This window comes from Vicugna pacos, chromosome 31 (assembly GCF_048564905.1).
Source record: "Vicugna pacos chromosome 31, VicPac4, whole genome shotgun sequence".
In the NCBI taxonomy this organism is placed as follows: domain Eukaryota; kingdom Metazoa; phylum Chordata; class Mammalia; order Artiodactyla; family Camelidae; genus Vicugna; species Vicugna pacos.
Window position 1 is genome coordinate 25743830 of NC_133017.1, and position 18198 is coordinate 25762027.

The following is an 18198-nucleotide window of genomic DNA, read 5'->3' on the forward strand; positions in this document are numbered from 1 at the left end:
AGCATTTATAACTCCATGCACTCATTGCTGGCAGATAAAAGTGCCATCTGCCGGCCACGGTTTATTTATAAGGGGTTTATACATATTTATAAGTTTGCAAGCAACAAATGCACAGTTTTAAAACTGGCACGTTTTCTAGCAGCTAGAAAAATTGCAACTTTATACCAGGCCTTGTGAGTATCAATTGCATATGTGTATGTATGTTACACACACACACACACCCCCCTGCTGATCATGACGAATGTGCTTCTCCGTGCGTGTACGCACACACGCACGCCGACACCCACACTGATCACAACGACTGTGCGTCTCTGTGTGTGTGTGCCCGTGCAGGCTGGCTGGGCGACTTGCAGCTCCGGATTCCTCCCTGGGTTCTGGTACTTTAACTAACAATGACAACCAGGAAGTTGTACAAATGGTGAGTTTGGGGACTGATACGTCCTGGCGTCCACAGGCACAGGGAGGAGGGCCCTGGATGCGGCAGGAACAGGATAAGGGGGTCACCACGGGGCCACTGTGGGAAGTGACAAAGGGACATAAGGGAAGAGAAGACAGTAGGGGAAGACAGGAAAGGAGAGGACGGGACGGCAGGGCAAGCAAGTTGAGACCTACGTCCCGTGTTCACCCAGCAGTGTGCAAAGACAGGCCGGGGCAGGTGTCGCAGGAGGCCGCCCGCCAGGCATGCCTGGGGACCACGCCTTGTCTTCCCGCTGCAGCCCCGGACGCGGCACTGCTGGGCGCTTTTCTAACCCGCCTTCTCTTGGCCTCACTTAACGTGCGTTCACGTGAGGTGGGCGCTGGGCTGGTTCCCGGGGAGCGTGCAAGGGCTCTGCCGGCCTGGGGTCAGAGACCCTCCCGCGTTCACGGGTGCCAGGACAACGGCTCTGTGGGCCCAGGCACACAGGGCTCCCTCCCCAGGGCTGGAAGGGCCGTTCTCGGTGCAGAAAGCGCCAGAAACCAAGTCTCATTCAAGTCAGTTTCTACTTTGTGGTTTGAAATGCTCTGGGTGGAAAAGTATGTACATGGTGACACGTGCTGTGGCCCCGGGGGTTTGAGGAAATTAATTCACACTCGTCTGGGACATTTTTACCGCAACCGAAGTTTCTAACCACTGAATCAAGCGACAGTTAAAGCAGAAATCAATGAGCAAATTCATCTTTGAACACTGAGTTAACTTTTTAAAATAACAACCGTGTGTTGGTTGCAAGTGGGAATGTTCTTTGTTCATTTGACTTTTGAATATCACTTGTTCCAGAATAAATATTGTAAAATTAAGTACGTGAATGTTTCTTTGTATCCAGAATTAAATAAGCATTAAAATTTGATGTTTAAATCCATGGATTAGGAGAGGACGTTGTGTAAATTTAACGCGTAATGATGAGGCATTTATTACTTTTAAAAAAGCATTTGGATGGCAAATTATACACATTGATAAATATTTGAAAAATTCGTGTTTTATTTTCCATTAACTTTTGTGAAATAGAAAAGAATTACTGTAAAGGTCTCTGTCTGGGTTTACTGGCGATTTACCACATTCTGCGTTGGTATTGGGACATTACGGGCATGGGGACATCGCTGAGGAGTGGAGGTACAAAACCCAGTTTCAAGTTTTCTCATCTCTGTTCTACGAAAAATAATAAAGCCTCCGTTATTTGGCCAACGTCTGGGAGGTCTGACGACACAGTGGGTGAAGGGAACTGGCTAGGTAGATGGCACGGCGTCCAGCTGCGAGCCCCGGTGCCACGCCGGGCACACGCGGCCCTGCCAGGGCAGCTGGGTGCAGAGGCCCCGTGGGTCGCCATGGCCATCACTGGGCCCAGGAGCAGGGCGGCCACGCCTGCCTAGGCAATGCTGCACTCCTCCCGGTTACCACTGCTCATCAGAAAATGCGCCTTCATCTTCAGAACACTGCTGTGTGCATCTCTGATCATGCAGCAAACCCTCTGATATTCGACTAAAACCCTTTGGGTGTTGCGGTTTTGCACTCGTAGACACAATTTAAAAGCACGGGCTGGTGACTGAATTAGCAGTTTTCTATCAAGTACACCTTGTTCCGTGTGTGGGGAAGGCTCTTTACTGGTGCAGGGTAACCACAGGTCGAGGGCGGAGAGAAACAGCCGTTCTCTGAGTGGTCCGATGGCACGTGACTGTCAGTGTGCGTCCGTGGGCAATAAAGAGCACCGTGGAAAAGCTCTCGTGTGGGTGGCGGCTCTTGTACTGCCTCGCACAGGAGCGGAGGGGTGTTCGAAACCCTCCCTAGAAAGCAGACCTCCTCAGTTATCCCCAGGAGGCGTCTCAGAAGACAATCACTGCAGAGCCCCGCCGGGGCTGCCGCAAGCGTGGACTGAACACGGCGGCTTGGCAAGGCCCTTTCTGACGGGGTTTTGTTACCTCTGCCCACTCTGCCTCGGGCAGGACCAAAGGCGGCAGGAGGCTGCGGCCCTTGGTTGTGCTGGGCAGTTCATGAATGTCCCCACCAGCTAGTTTCCCCAAACCCTGGCCTCTTTCTCGGCAGAACGTACGGTGGAGAGGCGAACACTTACCATCTGTAAAGGAGAAAGCTGGAGGAGAGTCAGTTCTGACCTGGCCTCTCCTGTTGCTTCAGTTACAGCAGGCAGGGCAGGGCCAACAGCCCCATCTCTTTTGTCTAACCTTTGGCTTAGCACCTTCTCCCGTTGAAAGGATCAGCCTCTCGACCTCCTTCTCCACTGACCTGCCCAGACGGGTGGCATGGCACCCAGTACACTGAAGTTCCCCAAACACCAGCGCTGCCAGCGGGCAGTGTGGAGAGAATGTTACCCGAGTTCTAAAAGTGACTTAATTCCTGGAGAAACATGGGCCCCAGGTGAGAAGTCACGGTGCCACTTCGCACATCACCAAGGGCGGCCCCAGGGTACACAGCCCCCTACAGGGACTGCCCGCAATGAGTCTGTACAAAGGCTTTCGGTTTTATTTTTTTAACAAACACACACGGGACACGGTAAAGGTTACTGACTGAACGAGGCCTAACACCCAAGTTCTCTGTGGCTTTGACCCTCAACTTCTAAGTGCCCTCCAGCCAGCGAGCTGGGAATGTACACAGTGGTACTAAATTTGATGATCTTCTCGCATGTATCAAATAAACGCAGTCACTTTTCGGGGAGTATTTTTCATTCAGGTTGACTGAAAGTTTTGTGCTGTCTCAAAACAAGTTGGGGCCGTGGTGCACGGGGTTATTAACATTAGTGCCAGAGGCCTGGGGCCTGCCAAGCGCCTCGGGACCGACTTAAACAGCTCCTAAGTCACTCCACCACCTTAGTCAAAATGCAGTGCCCAGTATTTCGGCTCTCTGAGACGTTCTTCTCTTTCTTACCCCGTATCTCAATGCTTAACTTTTCTGGACGTGTCCTGGGGTTTCTCATGCTATCGGACAAAAGAGTAAGTTCCTTTTCAGTGACGTAAAGAAGTCCTCAAAAAATGCCACCGATGAACGTCCCCTTGCAAACAGGATTTCTCCTACTGGTAGCAAAAATTAACAAAGATGTCGGCCGGTACATGGTCACTCAGGACCCACGGAGATGTTCCTTAATAAAGAGGAGCTTGCATCAGATCACAGAGACAAGTCACCTTCTCGCTGAAAAGCCGTTCGTGTACTGAGACTGCCCCCGGAGTCTCTACTCAGGCAAAATCCTCGCTGAACCTAAAAACGGCAGGGGGTTCTGATGTGAGGTTTACCCAGGTAAGAATCCTTTGGAAAATTTTTCTTTTTTATTGTTTGCTGTCTTTACAAAGAACTCAGCATATGAACGACATGCTCATGACAGCTCTGCAAATCTGTGTGTTATTTTTCATCCATCATGCTGCGTCCTTGGGGATGGCTGCACAAAGACACCTGCTAAGGAGCCCCTTCATAAGGTAAACAGAGTGATGCAGGGCCCACCTGTGCAGAAAAGGAAGGTTACAGTATCACCACCCTGCTCTAAAGAGAGCACAGACCGCCAGGACACAACTAAACGGCTCTAACAGTCACAGTTGGGGTCAGCTCTGGGGAGTCGTGACACTGCCAACGGCCCCGGCTGCTCGGCTGTGACCACAGGGGGCTCCTGACCTCATGCTTCCCTGATACAGGTTCGACTCACCATAGAATTAGTGTTGTCTTGAAATCTCTCTTAATTCAACAGAATCTTCCCATTACGATAAGCAGACCCTTGCTCCGTGCGAGTCGGAAAGCTGGCCGGGCTGGGCTCTGTCCTCTGCCTCTCCCTCGTGGGTTCTCTTCTTGGCTGGTCTGGGGCACAGGCCCCTGGGATACCTTGGCTGGCTTTTCCAAAACCACCACATCATTTGGCTAACTTGGCGCTTGGACTGGCTTCCGACTCTGCAGGGACCCGCGACAGAGGACGAGCAGGGCTCCCCTTGGAGGGCGTACGCCCACAGGACTGGCTTGTTCGCCCCAGGGTCCTCCAGACACCATCAGGGACAGGCCTCAGGACAGCGTGGGGTCAGCCTCACACATCTGAGACGAGCCTGGGATGAGAAGCCCTGTTTGGGGACCTGGACTTTCAAACCCTGTTCAGCGTGAGACTGCATGTCCATCTGAAGAGACTGGGACTGGCGTGTCCACCTGCTTCTCAGCTGCGTCCTTACACCTGCTTATACCTGGGGGCTCAGTCAAAGCAGACCTGTTCCCCCGTGACATCAATACCACACGCACTGCAGCTCACGTGTGTACCGACGGCAGACATTTGAAACACAAGTGCTACGGAACACAGAAATGGCAAACACACAGCGTCCATTCTGTGCGCAGTCAATGTAGTGTGAAGTCACCAGACACCATCCTGATGATCTGGGAAACATACTGTCCACTGTGTGGTCCACGACCTCCCCTCCCCAGGCCCTACAGCCAGCGGCCAGTGGGATTCAGGGCAAAGCGGCCAATGACAGCAGCTTCATAGATCTGGAAGACACTCTAGCCTAAACGGGCAAGGTGCGCTGTCTACACTGAAGTGGGTTCTGATCCCTTGCCCCCCCCCCCACCAAGAGACGTCCAGACCAGGCAGGCTGTCAGCAGATTTCCTGAGCCACAGCTCTGGAAGGGGCCCCGTGGGTGAGGCATGTGATCCGTAAGGACGTGGCTGCAGGACCGGCTGCCGCTTCTCCCGTGGACACACGAGGAGCCCCCGTTCCTCGAGGCCAGTGCCTTCATTTACAGAAGATCCCATTCTGCAGGGTTTTGTTCCTGTCGGTGATGCAGGGCGCGGCGGCCCCCTGGGGAAGGTCTTCCTTGCTCTTTGCGGAGGGGCTGCTGTGGTTGCTGCCGCTGGACTTGCTCCTGCTTGGATCGAGAGCCGGCTGGGTGGGTGAGGAGCGGGCACCCCGGCCCCGCACCAGGCAGGCGCAGACCAGCCAGAAGAAGGCCCGCCGCATCTCCCTGCTGGCCAGCGTGTAGATGACCGGGTTCATGGCGGAGTTGAGCACCGCCAGCACGATGAACCACTGGGCCTCGAACAGGATGGCACACTCCTTCACCTCGCAGGCCACGTCCACCAGGAAGAGGATGAACAGCGGAGACCAGCAGGCGATGAACACGCTCACCACGATCACCACGGTCCGCAGCAGGGCCATGGACCGCTCCGAGTTGTGGGGGCTGGCCACTCGGCGGCTGCTGGACTTCACCAGGAAGTAGATGCGTGCGTACAGGATGACGATGGTCAGCAGGACGGCTGTGAAGATGCTGATGCAGAAGGCGATGTACCTCTTGGAGTAGAGGGGCAGGATGGTGGAGCAGTCGGGGAGGTTCTGCAGGCAGTTCCAGCCCAGGATGGGCAGGGCGCCCAGCGAGAACGCGATGACCCAGCACATCCCGATCAGGAGGAAGACGCGGTGCTTCTTGTTGGCGTCGTAAGGCCTCATTTTGACCATGGTCAGGTGCCGCTCGATAGCGATGGCCAGCAGGCTGCAGGTGGACGCCCCCAGGGCCACGAACATGCTGCCCTCCCGCAGGAACCAGACCGTCAGAGACAGGCTCAGCGTCTTCTTGCCCGACATCAGAATGTTGACCTTGTACGCTATGCCGGCCAGCAGGTCGCAGAGGGCCAGGTTGCCGATGAAAAAGTACATGCGGTTGTGAAATTTATTGTTTTTCCAGATGGCGATCAAAACCATCAGGTTCTCCAGGACAATGAAACTGCAGATGACCAAGAACAGCACGGTGGTGAGCGTGCTGCCCTCGGGGGCGTCCCTCAGCCTGCCCTCCAGCTTGCCCACGTAGTTGTAATGCTCGTACAGGGTCTCGTTGGACGAGTAGGGCCTGGGGCGCGGCTCGAGCACCATCGTCACCGCTGGAAGCGCGCAGCCGGTTAGCGCCGGAATCCACTAGAGGGCGCCGTGGGCACGTCCATTTCTCAGGCTTCAGCCGCGAGCCAGGCCGGAGCCCCGGCAGTGTGGGCCGAATGAATGCCTGCGGAAAGACAAGAGGAGAGGTGTCCACTGATAAAGGAACAGCACCCGAGAGCCACAGCGACAACAGGTTGGAGAAGGAGCCACAAATGCTGGAACATGTGGACGGCTGGTGCAGGAGGGCCCAGAACGGACCTCTCAACACAAGCCACGCTCCTAAATCCTGAATGTTTCTGGGGGCCCTAGGGAGCGGTTCTGCCTGCAGCTAACCGGGGAGGGAAATTCAGTGCCCGGGCCCCGCAGTCATTCAAGGGTCACGGTCACACACAGGTCCAAACACTTCCACCTGCAAGTCTCAAGACACTTCGGAATGCTCACCGGTTCATCCTCGCCCATCGCACAGGGGCTGGCAAACCCTTATGCCCAGCTGCCGAGAGACACGGAGGACTGCGTCAGGTCCAGAAGATGGGATGGAAACTGAGTAACGCCCACCCGACTTCTGAACCCTCCTCGGTGAGCTCTGGAGTGACGTGGCGGGAAGTACTCGCACCTCCTGGAGGCGATCCCCTGGCACCAGGGCCAGGGCCAGGGCCAGAAACCCAGTCTAGACGGCCCATAGGTGGGGAGCTCGGGGACCCCGCACGCAGCCACCAAGGGAAGAACAGGACAGGCCATGCACGGCCCACGCGGCCACTCCCCCAGGGAGCACCTGAGCGTGGAGACAGCGGAGGACAGCAGGCAAACCTGAGCAACCGAGTCAACTTCTACTAAGACTGAGAAAGACGAGCAAGGACGAGCATGTGGACTTCTGAGTCTGGCTTCAAATTTGGAGTTTACATGTAACTGTCTAAGTTGCCCAAAGTAAACCGGTGTGTATGAGCTGAGAGACGCCAACCTGGGAGCTCAGAGCGAGAGTCGCGTGGAGAGCCCCACCGCCAGGCCCTCCACGGCCCCTCCCCGCCCGACCTGGGGGTGCCCCCCCGACCTGTGGCGTGACCCATCGGCCTCCTGTGATGTCCACGGTGACGCAGGTCCCACTACCAAGGTAGGAATGGCTTTCACTAAACTCACTGAGTCTAAACTGAAAGTATTTGAATATTTAAGTATATAATTAAGATCAAACGAGGCTGATTGACAACAGCTTCCTGCGCGGATCCCGTGAAGTTTTATGACATTTCAGTTTGGTCCAGAGGCGCATGGACCACTCTCCAACGAGGTGGGGCTCTGCGTTTTGGGCTGTGATGGCATCTGAAGGTCTGGCGCCCCCACTGAGCTCATTCCCAGAGAGGGCCTCAGCCACTGGAAGGTCAACGTGAGGGCTGCTCTGCAGGAGGGAAGAAGAGGAGATCCAAGCAGGACTTCCCGCCCTCCGGACCCCCCAGGTAACTGTCCCAGGGCCGCGAGGGCGTTCTCAAACCTCCCCTCCCTTAGTTTGAGGGCCTCTGGTTTTCCCACGTCGGGCAGAGGTGGCTCCACTGCTTCTTTGCAGAGATCCCTTCCCGTGTCCTGGCGCTTCGACGTGCAGCCTGCTCTGGAAGCCACGTGGGCCCCTGGTGTCTGTGCTGACGCCTGTGCTCGGCCTCCAGGACCCTTCACCACCAGGTGTTGGCAGAAACCGCTTCTAACTTCCAAAGGGAAAAGTGGGCAGGTTCTGCGGCTGCACTCACAGCGAAGTGCTCGAGGGGCACCTGCCAAGGTCTCCCTGATGGCTGATGAGCACCTAGGGGCGGCCCTGGGGCTGCCTCCCCTGACCTGGGCGAATCCTGCTGCCTTGGGCCAGGGGTAAGGCTCCCTGCTCAGCCCCAGTGTCCCTCTGCTTGGTCTGGTGCAGCAAGGATGAGGGTCTCCGGGTCTCCTGGAGGCAGAGGCAGAGGCAAGGGTCAGGTTGCTGGGCAGCCTTCCCATCCGCCCTCTCCTGCCCTGGCCCCTCCCTCATTTTTATTTAACTCTTGCTCGTGCTCAAGCCACACATCAAATTCTGCCTGCTCCGTAACACTGTCTGCAATCAGCCCGCCCCTGGTGAGTTTTCTCCGAGGCTGCACACTGCCTTTTCAAACAAATTGCAATAACCACTATCTATAAAACTAGATAAAAAACAGATTTCTTCTACATAGCACAGGGAACTATATTCAAGATCTTGTAGCCTTTAATGAAAAAGAGTATGAAGATGAACATATGTATATGTGTGCATGACTGGGACACTGTGCTGTACACCGGAAACTGACACATTGCAACTGACTGTACTTCAGTAAAAAAAAACCAAATCGCGAGCTGTCTTTTTAAGGGTGCAAACACGTTCCCTGAAGCCCCGTGTTTAGCCCTTGCGCCGAAACCCGTGAGGTCCATCGTGCCATCTCTCCTCCCCTAGTGCCTTGTTCACGGATGGGGGCCCTTTGTTACCGCTCGTCTAAGGACGCTCATCTGCGGGCAGTGGACGGAGAATCTGCGCTCCCACTTTGCCGGTCCTCCCTGGCTTTCGTGGGAAACCAGGCCCAGGAGAACTCAGCCGCCCGGTTCTCTTCCCACCACTTCCCGCCCCAGAGCACAACCCCCGAGAGGCCTCGGGGTCCCTACACGGACGCACCACCCGGGTCACGTGTGTCCCGTTCATGGAAAGGGCAGGAGGAGGAAGGCACACGCTCTCTTTGCGAGAGTCGCAAAGCGCAGCATCCTGAGAGGGGCTGTTTCCCCGACAGCAGTGGGGTCACACGGCTGGCCCCCCACTCCAGGCCGCCTGCTGTCACCCCTCCAAGGGGCCGCCCCTCTGTCCACGGCACCACCGTGTCTGGTCTGCCTCAAAAATGCCTCGGAGACACACTTCCCATCGGGGTTTCTATCCCAGGAGCCCAGTAATGGCAAACATAACATGAGAAGTTTTGACGGCAACCGACAGCACCAGGATAGTCTGAATGATAAAACAAAAACAAAAAAACAAACTGCTACCAAAAAGGACAGGAAGGTAAGTGGTCCCTGAGTTCCCACTGACCCTGGGGCAGAAATCCCACTCCAGGCACCTGCGCGGAAAGGTTTCTGAAACCAGGGCACGTCCCAAGTTTGCCTCCCGTGCCTCAGTTTCCCCCATGGTGACCCCACCCTAATTAAATACCCCGGCTCCCTCTGGACGGTCTCCACCCGCTGACTGTGCCTTGTGGTTCGGACGGCAGGGAGAAGCCAGCCCCTTTAAAACTGCTGGATCTGGGCTTCTCTGGGGAATAAAGAGCCCAGGAAACAGACCACAGACTCTGCGGACTCACGTCAACTCCTTTTCCCCCTGAATATGCGAGGTTTTGATAGAACCGAGCAGAGGGAAAAAGGGAAACAGTAAAAACTAACCACCAGCAAGAAAATGACCCGAATAAAAGTACCCTAAGATGTGCCGGAAACCCATCAGACCCCTGAATCCCGAGGGTGGCCGTTATTTTCCCATTAATGCTTGATTTGTAACTTCCCCTAATTACATACTTAGCTCTGAAAGGGTATATTTTTTCAGAGACTCTTTTGTTGAATGCGAGTCTCCGCCTTTTGCGTCACAAGAAAACACCCATCTCCCTTTGGACTCCAAAGCTTATTTCCCTTGGATCATCAGCATTAAAAAGTAGACCCCGTCTGAGAGTTAAGTGCTGGGCTAAAGGCCTTGGAGCATGGCTATGCTGGTCAGAACCGTCTCCCGGGAGAGTTCCAGCCTCCGCCCCAAGGGTGCAGCACAGGCTCCCAGTTTGCCAGGAGAACGCTCTGCCCACGCCCGGCCCCTGAATCCCAGGGAGTGGGCCAGCCCTGCTCGGGGCGAGGTGGCGCAGCAGCCCTCGTGGCTTACCCGCCCTGGTGCTGCCGGTCACCGCAGGGGTGCCGGGCACCAGAGCTCCCGGAGGCCAGCCCGTCCTACCCCTTGTGGCCCCTCTAGTCACCACCACTGTTAAGTGGGACCACTCTCCGGGCTTCCCATCCCCAGAGTAGTTTAACCTGTGTCCGAACGTCACCTAAACGGAGCCATACGGCAGACAGCTGCGGGGCAGCTTCCTCTGAGCGTGATGTCCTGCGGGTCGTGCGCGGAGATGCTGCCGGCGCCCTGCCAGTGCTCCCCCGCGTGGGTGGACACAGCGCCTCCGTTCACTCTGGTCGGTGGACGTGGGGTCGCTTCCACATGCTGCTCTACTGAGTAGGGTTCCTAGGATGAGCTGAGGACGTGCAGGGCGTGCACATGCCCGCGCTTCCAAGGGGCCCCGTGGGTTTCCCAGCGCCGGCTGATGCCCAGGCTGGGTTTTGCTGGGAGGGTCCCTGCAGAGGCTTACGGGGCTCAGCCGGCGGGCCTGTGGACTGGTGTCTGTGGGGAGCTGGAGGCGGCCCCAGAGAGGGCAGGAGTTCCACATCACAAATGCCCCCGATTTGTTTCATTTTAGAAGTTAAGTGTCCGGGGCTGGCAGCGACCAGTATTGCCTTCCTGCTGTAGGAGTTTCACTGCTAAACTTCCACCTGAATGCTTAAAAACACAGTTTGATGCTGAGAAGTCTGGCCGGGTGCTGGCTCGTCCTGCACATATTCAGAAAGCCGGGCATGTTTAGAAGACGAAGGAGAGAGATGCTTCTCACGGGGCAGTGGTCTCCCAACAAACCCAGATTCCGACAGACCCACCCCCTCCCCTGCTCCAAGTGAGGACCTGACCGTCTGCGTCTCACGGTGAAGCTGCCGCAAGCACTCTGCCCACACCTGGGCTCCCCCCGACCTACTCAACGCACACCCACCGCCCGAGAGCTTCCGACACCAAGACTTTCCTTCTTGCAGAGAAAGGATACAACACCTTCTAGAAGGCGGTTCAGAGGTGTGCCCCCCCCATTCCAAGGAGGGGCGTCTGGGGGGGAAGGGGGGAACCCAGCCAGAGCTGATGGATTCCAGATGTATTTTCTCTGCTAGACAGTCACTCTCCCTATACACGTCCACTTGAAAAATAAACAAACTATAAAAAGAAGGAAAAGGGAAAAACAAAGGAAAATATGTCCACAGTCTGTGGTCTGCCTCTCCCTCTCTCTCTCTAATGGCAAAAAACAAAAAACAAACAAACAGAAAAACAAAAGCAGCACAGTAAGAGAGAGAAATTTCTCCAGGTCGGATGCAGGAGATGTATTTTTAAAGGCACGTCCTTCCACTTCACCCCGCAAACTGAATTAACACACCAAGCAATCAAGCAATTTGCCAACAAGCAAAATTTCTTGGAAAGCAGGATTTTTTCCCCCCTTTAGAAGAATTTAGAAGGGAAATAATGAGTTGGCCGTTTCCTAGCCCCAGCAAAATTCCTTCGCTAATGAGCATTTCCCCTCGCTCCGGCTTTCTTAGGTGACCTCACTCTGCTTCCAGAGACAGTTCACGGCAAGAGGCTTCACACGCTCAGCCTTGCCCGCCTGCGCTTTGCTCTGGGCCCATTAGCGGAGCTCCCTGTGGGATAACAGATGAGCCACATGTAAGGGATTCCACATCGCCCCCTTGCTTCTTCGGAGCACGGAAGAGCGTGACCCCTGGCTGGGCTTCCTGCTTCCCAGTGGCTTACCCACGGGTCATCCTCTCGGCAGACAAGGCTCAGATGCTAACACAGATCTGGGTGCAGTCCAAGGAGCCCCGAGTATGCAGGCTGTGCTGCAGGGCATCTGCCTCTGGGCAGGCTCTCCTGAGCACCCGGGTTTAGCTAAGGGAGGGCCACTGCTTTTGACGCAAGAGGCCTTTACCTTCACTGCTTTTCAACCAGCCTTCTCAAACCCATTCTCTTCTCTGCTTGTTCTAAGTAAGGGCACAGGGTTGAATTCCTACCAAGACTGCCCCGGGAGGCATGAAAATGTGTAGAAATGAGCTCTGGCAGGCACATGCGAACAGGGGGTGCCCTGCTCAGGACGTCCCTGTCATCCTCTCCCACAGCAGTGACCCAGCGCGCGCACCACACACGGCGCCTGCGGGTCCCACGTCTGGGCCCCACCGCAGCATCTAAACGGACAGAGGAGGAGACTGAGGCTGGGGGATGGGGGTCACTCTCCTGAGTGGCACAGCTTGGACGAGGCCGGAGGCCTGTGTGCTCGGATTCCAGCGTATCACTTGAGGGATAAACTCTTTCGGAGGCTGCCACCTTTCCAGGTGTTCCTCACCTAGACAGTGACAAGAGTGTCACTGGCACACTTGAAACCGAGTTGCTTCTAGCTACTAAGCTAGCGAAATGCTGGGACGCTAATCTGGGGCTTCCCTGAAATATATGGGGCACTCTGACCTCATGGAAATGGGGCAGGGTTTTCAAAGCCAAAGAGCCTGGTGGACTGACTCCGGACTCTCGCTCCAGCTCACGGTGCCGATCAGACGTTAGGGCCACCCGATCGGACGTTAGGGCCACCCGATCGGTGCCACCCTCTCCTCTGAACAACCTTGTCACTGATTTACCTGACAGGTCTGTTGCCTGGCCTCTTGAAGATGCAGCTGTAATTCCTCAAAAAATAGAACGAAAACGAAACAAAAGGCAACTTTATGCCCAGTGACTGCAACAACTACTTAAAAGTATTATGAATTAAAACGAGATGATCATATTATCTCCAAAGGCCTATGGAATATCTCTTAAGGCGATTAATTAACTTTACAGAAAATGTATGGCAAAGGAATAATATGAAATGGTTCCAAAACTGATAAAAAAAAAATCAGGGAGAGAAATGCGAGGAAATGGAAAGGCTTGTGTTGCTCACGGCACCGCAATCTTGGCTGACTGGCCAACGTCCCAGCTATGTCAGCACCCAAGTCATAACCCCAAGTCCTGGCAGAGAAAAAGGGGGTTCTCTAGTTGGGCAACCCCCCAGATTTTCAAATTCTCATTTCTTTCTAATAAAAATGTATGTATGCACTGTAGGTACTGAAGCGTTTTTAGGCAATGGAAGAGATATACCAGAATCAAAGAGGTGGCATCATTTCCAGAGAAAGGAAAATCGGTCCCTGCATTTTGCGAAATAAAGCCGTTAGGACATATGCACGGGAAACGGGATGTGGCGGGGAGGGAGGGGAGTCCTGCATTTGATGAGACTCCCAGATGGAAGGAGGGAAGCGACATTTTCAAAGATGGAACCTGGCTGAGGAACCGGCTTGTCTCTCCCTCAAGGGGAGGCTCCTAAGGGCTGACTCTGCCTTTTGGGTCTCTGGTGGCAAGGGCCACTGGACTCGCAGGCCCAAAGTGAATGTTTGCTGACTGAGAAAACCCAGTATGTGGCTCCCTGTGGCAACAAAATTATTCACACTGGCATTGAGTGCCGCATCAACTGAGTGAGAAATTGTCCAGATCGGAATACCACCCCCTCCACACACACACACACACACCCCACCCCCCAGAACCGCCATCTACACCAGCAACAGGCACCGCCAGCCTTGTTACTCACATACCTACAGCACATAACCCTGCTTTGTACTTTCTAGGAATTGTTCCTTTTCTTAACCGCGCCTGCAACATTTTCATCAAAGAAGAAATGAATGTTGAAAGACAAACTGTGAACGTGTGACAGATACAATGTCCGCAACTTCTAACGTCCGAACTTGGAAAAGCCCCCTAACTCCGGGGGCGCCCGGAGCCCCAGGCTGGGGCTGGGTGCATGGGGGCGGCGCTCCCATTCCCGAGATGACCTTCCAGAAGCCTCAGACTCTGTGCAGGCTGCTACCCTCTCTCCACCTCCAAAACACAGCGTGCTCCCTTTAAAAGTCCAACAAGAAGTCCCTCTCTTACGTCTAAATAGAAAAGCACCACGGGGTGGCCAATGGACAGAGACGCAGTGAGAGGGAGCGCGGAGAGAGCCGCTTGCAGACGGGTTAAAAGCGGCGCCAGGCCGAAGAAGGGCTGGGCTGCCCGCGCTCCGGCTGCGCGCAGCTGTGAGCTCCGCACCGACTTCCCCGGGAGCCTCTAACTGCGCCGCGGGGACCTCACCCTCCAGCCGCGGTTCTGAGCGCCCTGAGCGCCGCGGGGCGAGGAGAGGCAGCTGCAACTCCGCGGCGAGTGCGGGTGAGCAGAGCCGCTCCCCAGGAGAACCACCACACGCACGCACTTCCAGGGCCCCCGGTCCTCGTCCTGGACGGAGTCTAGCTTTTCAGTTGTCCCAGGAGAGCGGCAGACGGAACTTCCCCGCGGAGAGTCGCCCCTCCTCCGTTCGGGTTATTAAGACGCAGCCGGGTCTACACGCGCCGACCGCAGTTAAAAGGAGCCACCGCCACACCCCGCGCGGGCTCGGTCCCCGGGGTGGACGGCCTGGGGGGGAGGGCGGTGCCGACCGCCCCGGTCGCCGTCGCGCCCAGCCTCGGCTGGACGGTGAGGGAAGTGGGCCCGCTGCCCGCGCCCACCCCCGCGGCTCACCTCCGTCCGCGAAGGGCGCTCGCGCCGCCGGCATCCTGGCGCCCCCGCCTCCGCTCGCACGGGCGCTGCGCTGGGGCGCGGGATGCTCCCGAGCCGCAGCCTCCCTCCGCGCGTCCTGCCACCGCGCTTGGCGCCGGGCTTCTGTCGCGTGTCTCCCAGACCGGCTTGCTCAGCCTCTGCCCCCGCCGGTCAGGGCGCAAACTTTTCCAGCGGCCCCGCCGGGGCGGGGCTCCCGCTCCGCCTCCCCCCGCGCCCCGCCCCTCACGACCGCACCTCGCGGCGCCCCCGGCCCGTCTCCCCGGCGCTCATGTCCCACCTCCCCTTACCCCACCCCCATCTCCCCGCCTTCGCCCCCTACCCCCTTCTCCCAGCCCCGCATGACCCCACCTCGCGGCGCCCCCGCCCGTGTTCCCGGCCCTTATGTCCCCACCTCCCCATCTCCCCGCCTTCGCCCCCACCCCCTCCCGCCCCCCGCCCGGCCCCCACCTCCCCACCCCCCACGACCCCACCTCCCGGTGCCCCCGGCCCATCTTGCCCCCGGCCCATCTTCCCCCCGCCATGTTCCCACTTCCCCGCTCTCCCCACCCCCACCTCCCCCTCCCCCGGCCCTCCGCCCCCTTGTCCCTCACTCCTCCCCTGAGCGCCGCGCCCCGTCTCTCCGTCCCTCCTCTCCCGCATCCCACTTCCCCGCATCCCGCCCCCCTAAATCCTTTCGTCCAGCTCCCCGACTTTCGCCCCTGGACTCCCGCTCGTGTCTCCCCGCTTCCCGTGCCCGCTCCGGCGGTCGAGCTCCTGGCGGGTCTTGGACCCCCCCAGCGGCCTCCCGCCCCCCTCTGCCTTCCCACTGGCCTTGGCTCACCCCTGGCCTCTGCCTCCGACGGCCTCTGGACCCTGGGCCCTTCCGACGAGCTCCAGGCTGCCGACCCCGGGGCTCAGGACCCAGAGGGGCAGGCTCAGACCTGGTCCGGAGCTGGACTTGGACAGGACGCCCTGAGGGCGAGGGTTTGGCAGATTTTATCGTCATCATCATCCTTGTCGCGATCATGATCATTTCTGCTTGGAAAAGACAGACCACCGACTGGAGCCGTAAAGTCTGGCAGAGTTTTGGTTTGGACCCTACGCCTGCCACCTCCCTCCTGCTCTGATCTTTTGCGGGGGAGGCTGGCCCCTGGGGGCACACAGGCTCCTAATTCCCGGCCCCACCCTGACAGCTCCAGGACCTGAGCTGGCAGACCTCACACACTTCCCCCTTTTGTGGGGATGAATGAGGTAATTTATGCCAAGCACTTCTCCAGGAAGAAGCCCCAGGGAGGGGCCCGCCAGACCTACTGTGCACAGAACGCGAAGGGTGAAGGCCCCAGTAAGTTAGCCCAGCAACCAGCCCTCGGAGCTTCTAGAGGGAGGGAGAAAGAAAGAAAGGGAGAGGAGGAAAGGAGAGAACAGGCCTGTTACCCAAAGCAAGGCTGTTCCTTCCTGGGCGGAGCACACTGGGGAGGAAGGAGTCCCTGAAGCAAGTCGGAGCATCTTGGGTGAAGTGTCCCCCGGTTATCTGTCTGTGATTTGCCCTCTTGCTTCCAGAGGAAAAGCCCCAAGCCTCCTGGCCCCAAAACTGGAAGCAAGTGCTGATTAGGGGTGAGACTGAGCCCTGACGGGCACCTGGCATGTTAGGCAACAGAGTGCAAGCTGCCAGCGCTTCTGCTGGCTTCCTGGATCATCTTCTGTTGAAAGGGGGCAGGGTGGGGTGGCTGCAGAGCTCTGGCTGGCCCCTGGGGCTCAGTGGGAGGCCTGTGCTGCCCTGTCCTCGTCTCCACTTACTCTTCTCTGCCTGTGCTGCCCTGAGTCCCCTCCTGCACGGTAGCCTTCCAGATGGCTCCGAGCATCTTATGCAAGCTCAGAGAAGCATTTCTGTCCCAAACTGGCAGGGGAACCAAGTGTGCCTTCGTTTTTCCACTCTTACAGCATCAAGTCAGGAAGAGGAGAGGCGGGGCTGTGCACCTTCAGCCACTCACCGCAGCCAGGGAAACGAGATCACGTACCGGCCACCGTGCTCACACTTGACAGCAGTGGCCAGCTGGTTCATCAGTGGGTCCGTTCAGTTAGGTGCTTTGCGCTATGGAAAATGTACTACTAGATTCCTGGCTGAAGTTTGCTTTGATTGGTGGCCAGGTCTTCATTCACTGGAGAAAGCCTGAAGCATGGACGTATCAGGGCAACTTTGCAGCCTAGTGATGCCTCGAAGACTAGCTTTGGGACCAGGACTCCAGAAGCTTGAAGAATGGGGGGGGCGCTATCCTGCAGGTGTCCCGGGGGGGGGGGTGACAGACAGGCATCCTGGAAGCTCCTCTTTTGACAAGGCTTCTTTTCCCCAAAGATCCCCCACCCTGAGCTGCTCTCTCCACACAGGGTCCTCTTGCTGGTCCAGGGCCCACCCCTGCTTGCTGCCCCGTCCCTGGGCCTTAGAGCCCGGACACTGGACCCTGACCGAGGGCCCTGTGTGCCCCCCCCAGCCCCCTAGAGGTCGTATTCTCTTACTGCTTCTCTGGAGAGAACCAGCTCTCCCTGAGAGTCTGCTGAACTGAGTGAGCATCACTCATGATGAATCGGCCTGATGATTATGGGATGCAGAATCCAGCACACAGCATCCCCGATGCTGTGTTCCCGCTCCAAATGCTTCACTTGAATCAAAGGCCAAGCCTGCAGCCTTCCCTTGTGGCTTAGGGGAGGGGCTCAGACAGCAAGGCACACGACACCGGGGAGGAGCGATCGGACGAGTCGGGAGAGCGGGGCGTTCTGTACCAGCTGGCCCGGTCTCCTCAGAAAGTCAATGCCGGAGAGAGAGGGGGAACAGGTCTAGCATAAAAACAGCTGAAAAGAAGCAACACTTGCAACAACAGTCGTGGACCCTGATCGACTCCTGGGTCAGCTAACCAGCGGGAAAGGGTTTGGAGGCTATTTCCACATGACGGAGTATTGAAGATGTTGCAGAATTATTGTTCAGGTGATTAGGTGTGATAATAGCGGATTGCCCGTCTAGAAGAATGACCTTAGTTTTAGGAGATGCCTGATGATCTGCTGAAGGTTGCAATGTCTTGATGTTTGAAACTTGGTTTTCAAATGATTCAGCAAAAGCAGAGTGTACACATAACGCTGATACGACACATGTTAGCAGTTACTGGGTCTCGGGAGTGGGTGGGAGGGAGCTGTACAAGATGTCTCCCTTCTCTGTGTGCCTGAAACTCCTCCGTCATGAAAAGCTAGAGAAAAAGAAAACGCCAGGTACTAAATAATGTAAAAAACTTCTCCGTCTCTGTGCTCAGACCATCAAGTCAAATCTAGGCTTATGGGAGTAAAATTAAAAGTAGCATGATTTGTATCTGTTTATTTTTGAAAACCACGTGGCCCCCAACTCGAATGTCATTTGGACAAATATATTGCATATTATGATGTATATGTGATATAATGTTACTACT

At 56.5% G+C, this 18198-nt stretch overlaps 1 protein-coding gene across 6 annotated transcripts; it reads right to left on the reverse strand.

The window, feature by feature from the left end:
* Window positions 1-2931: 2931 nt before the first annotated feature.
* Window positions 2932-17902, reverse strand: S1PR3 (sphingosine-1-phosphate receptor 3). 6 transcript variants are annotated; one of them, XR_012066108.1, is made up of 3 exons: window positions 14729-14993; window positions 4119-6439; window positions 2932-3679 (listed from the first exon to the last, which is right to left on the reverse strand). XR_012066108.1 is itself a non-coding variant. In XM_072952757.1 (3 exons), exon 3 carries the CDS (start codon window positions 6310-6312, stop codon window positions 5182-5184), a length of 1131 nt encoding a protein of 376 aa, XP_072808858.1. In that variant the 5' UTR covers window positions 6313-6439; window positions 15588-15781; window positions 16181-17902; the 3' UTR covers window positions 2932-5181. The 6 variants fall into 6 exon arrangements, 4 of the variants coding, with proteins under 4 accessions (XP_072808858.1, XP_072808856.1, XP_031531722.2 ...); XR_012066107.1 differs by having other exon boundaries at window positions 2932-3919; XM_072952757.1 differs by lacking the exon at window positions 14729-14993 and adding exons at window positions 15588-15781; window positions 16181-17902 and having other exon boundaries at window positions 2932-6439.
* Between the last annotated feature and the right edge of the window lie 296 nt (window positions 17903-18198).

Bases quoted from the DNA above. Each gene is read 5' to 3' on its own strand.
- S1PR3 (XM_072952757.1), bottom strand. From the start codon at position 6,312: ATGGTGCTCGAGCCGCGCCCCAGGCCCTACTCGTCCAACGAGACCCTG.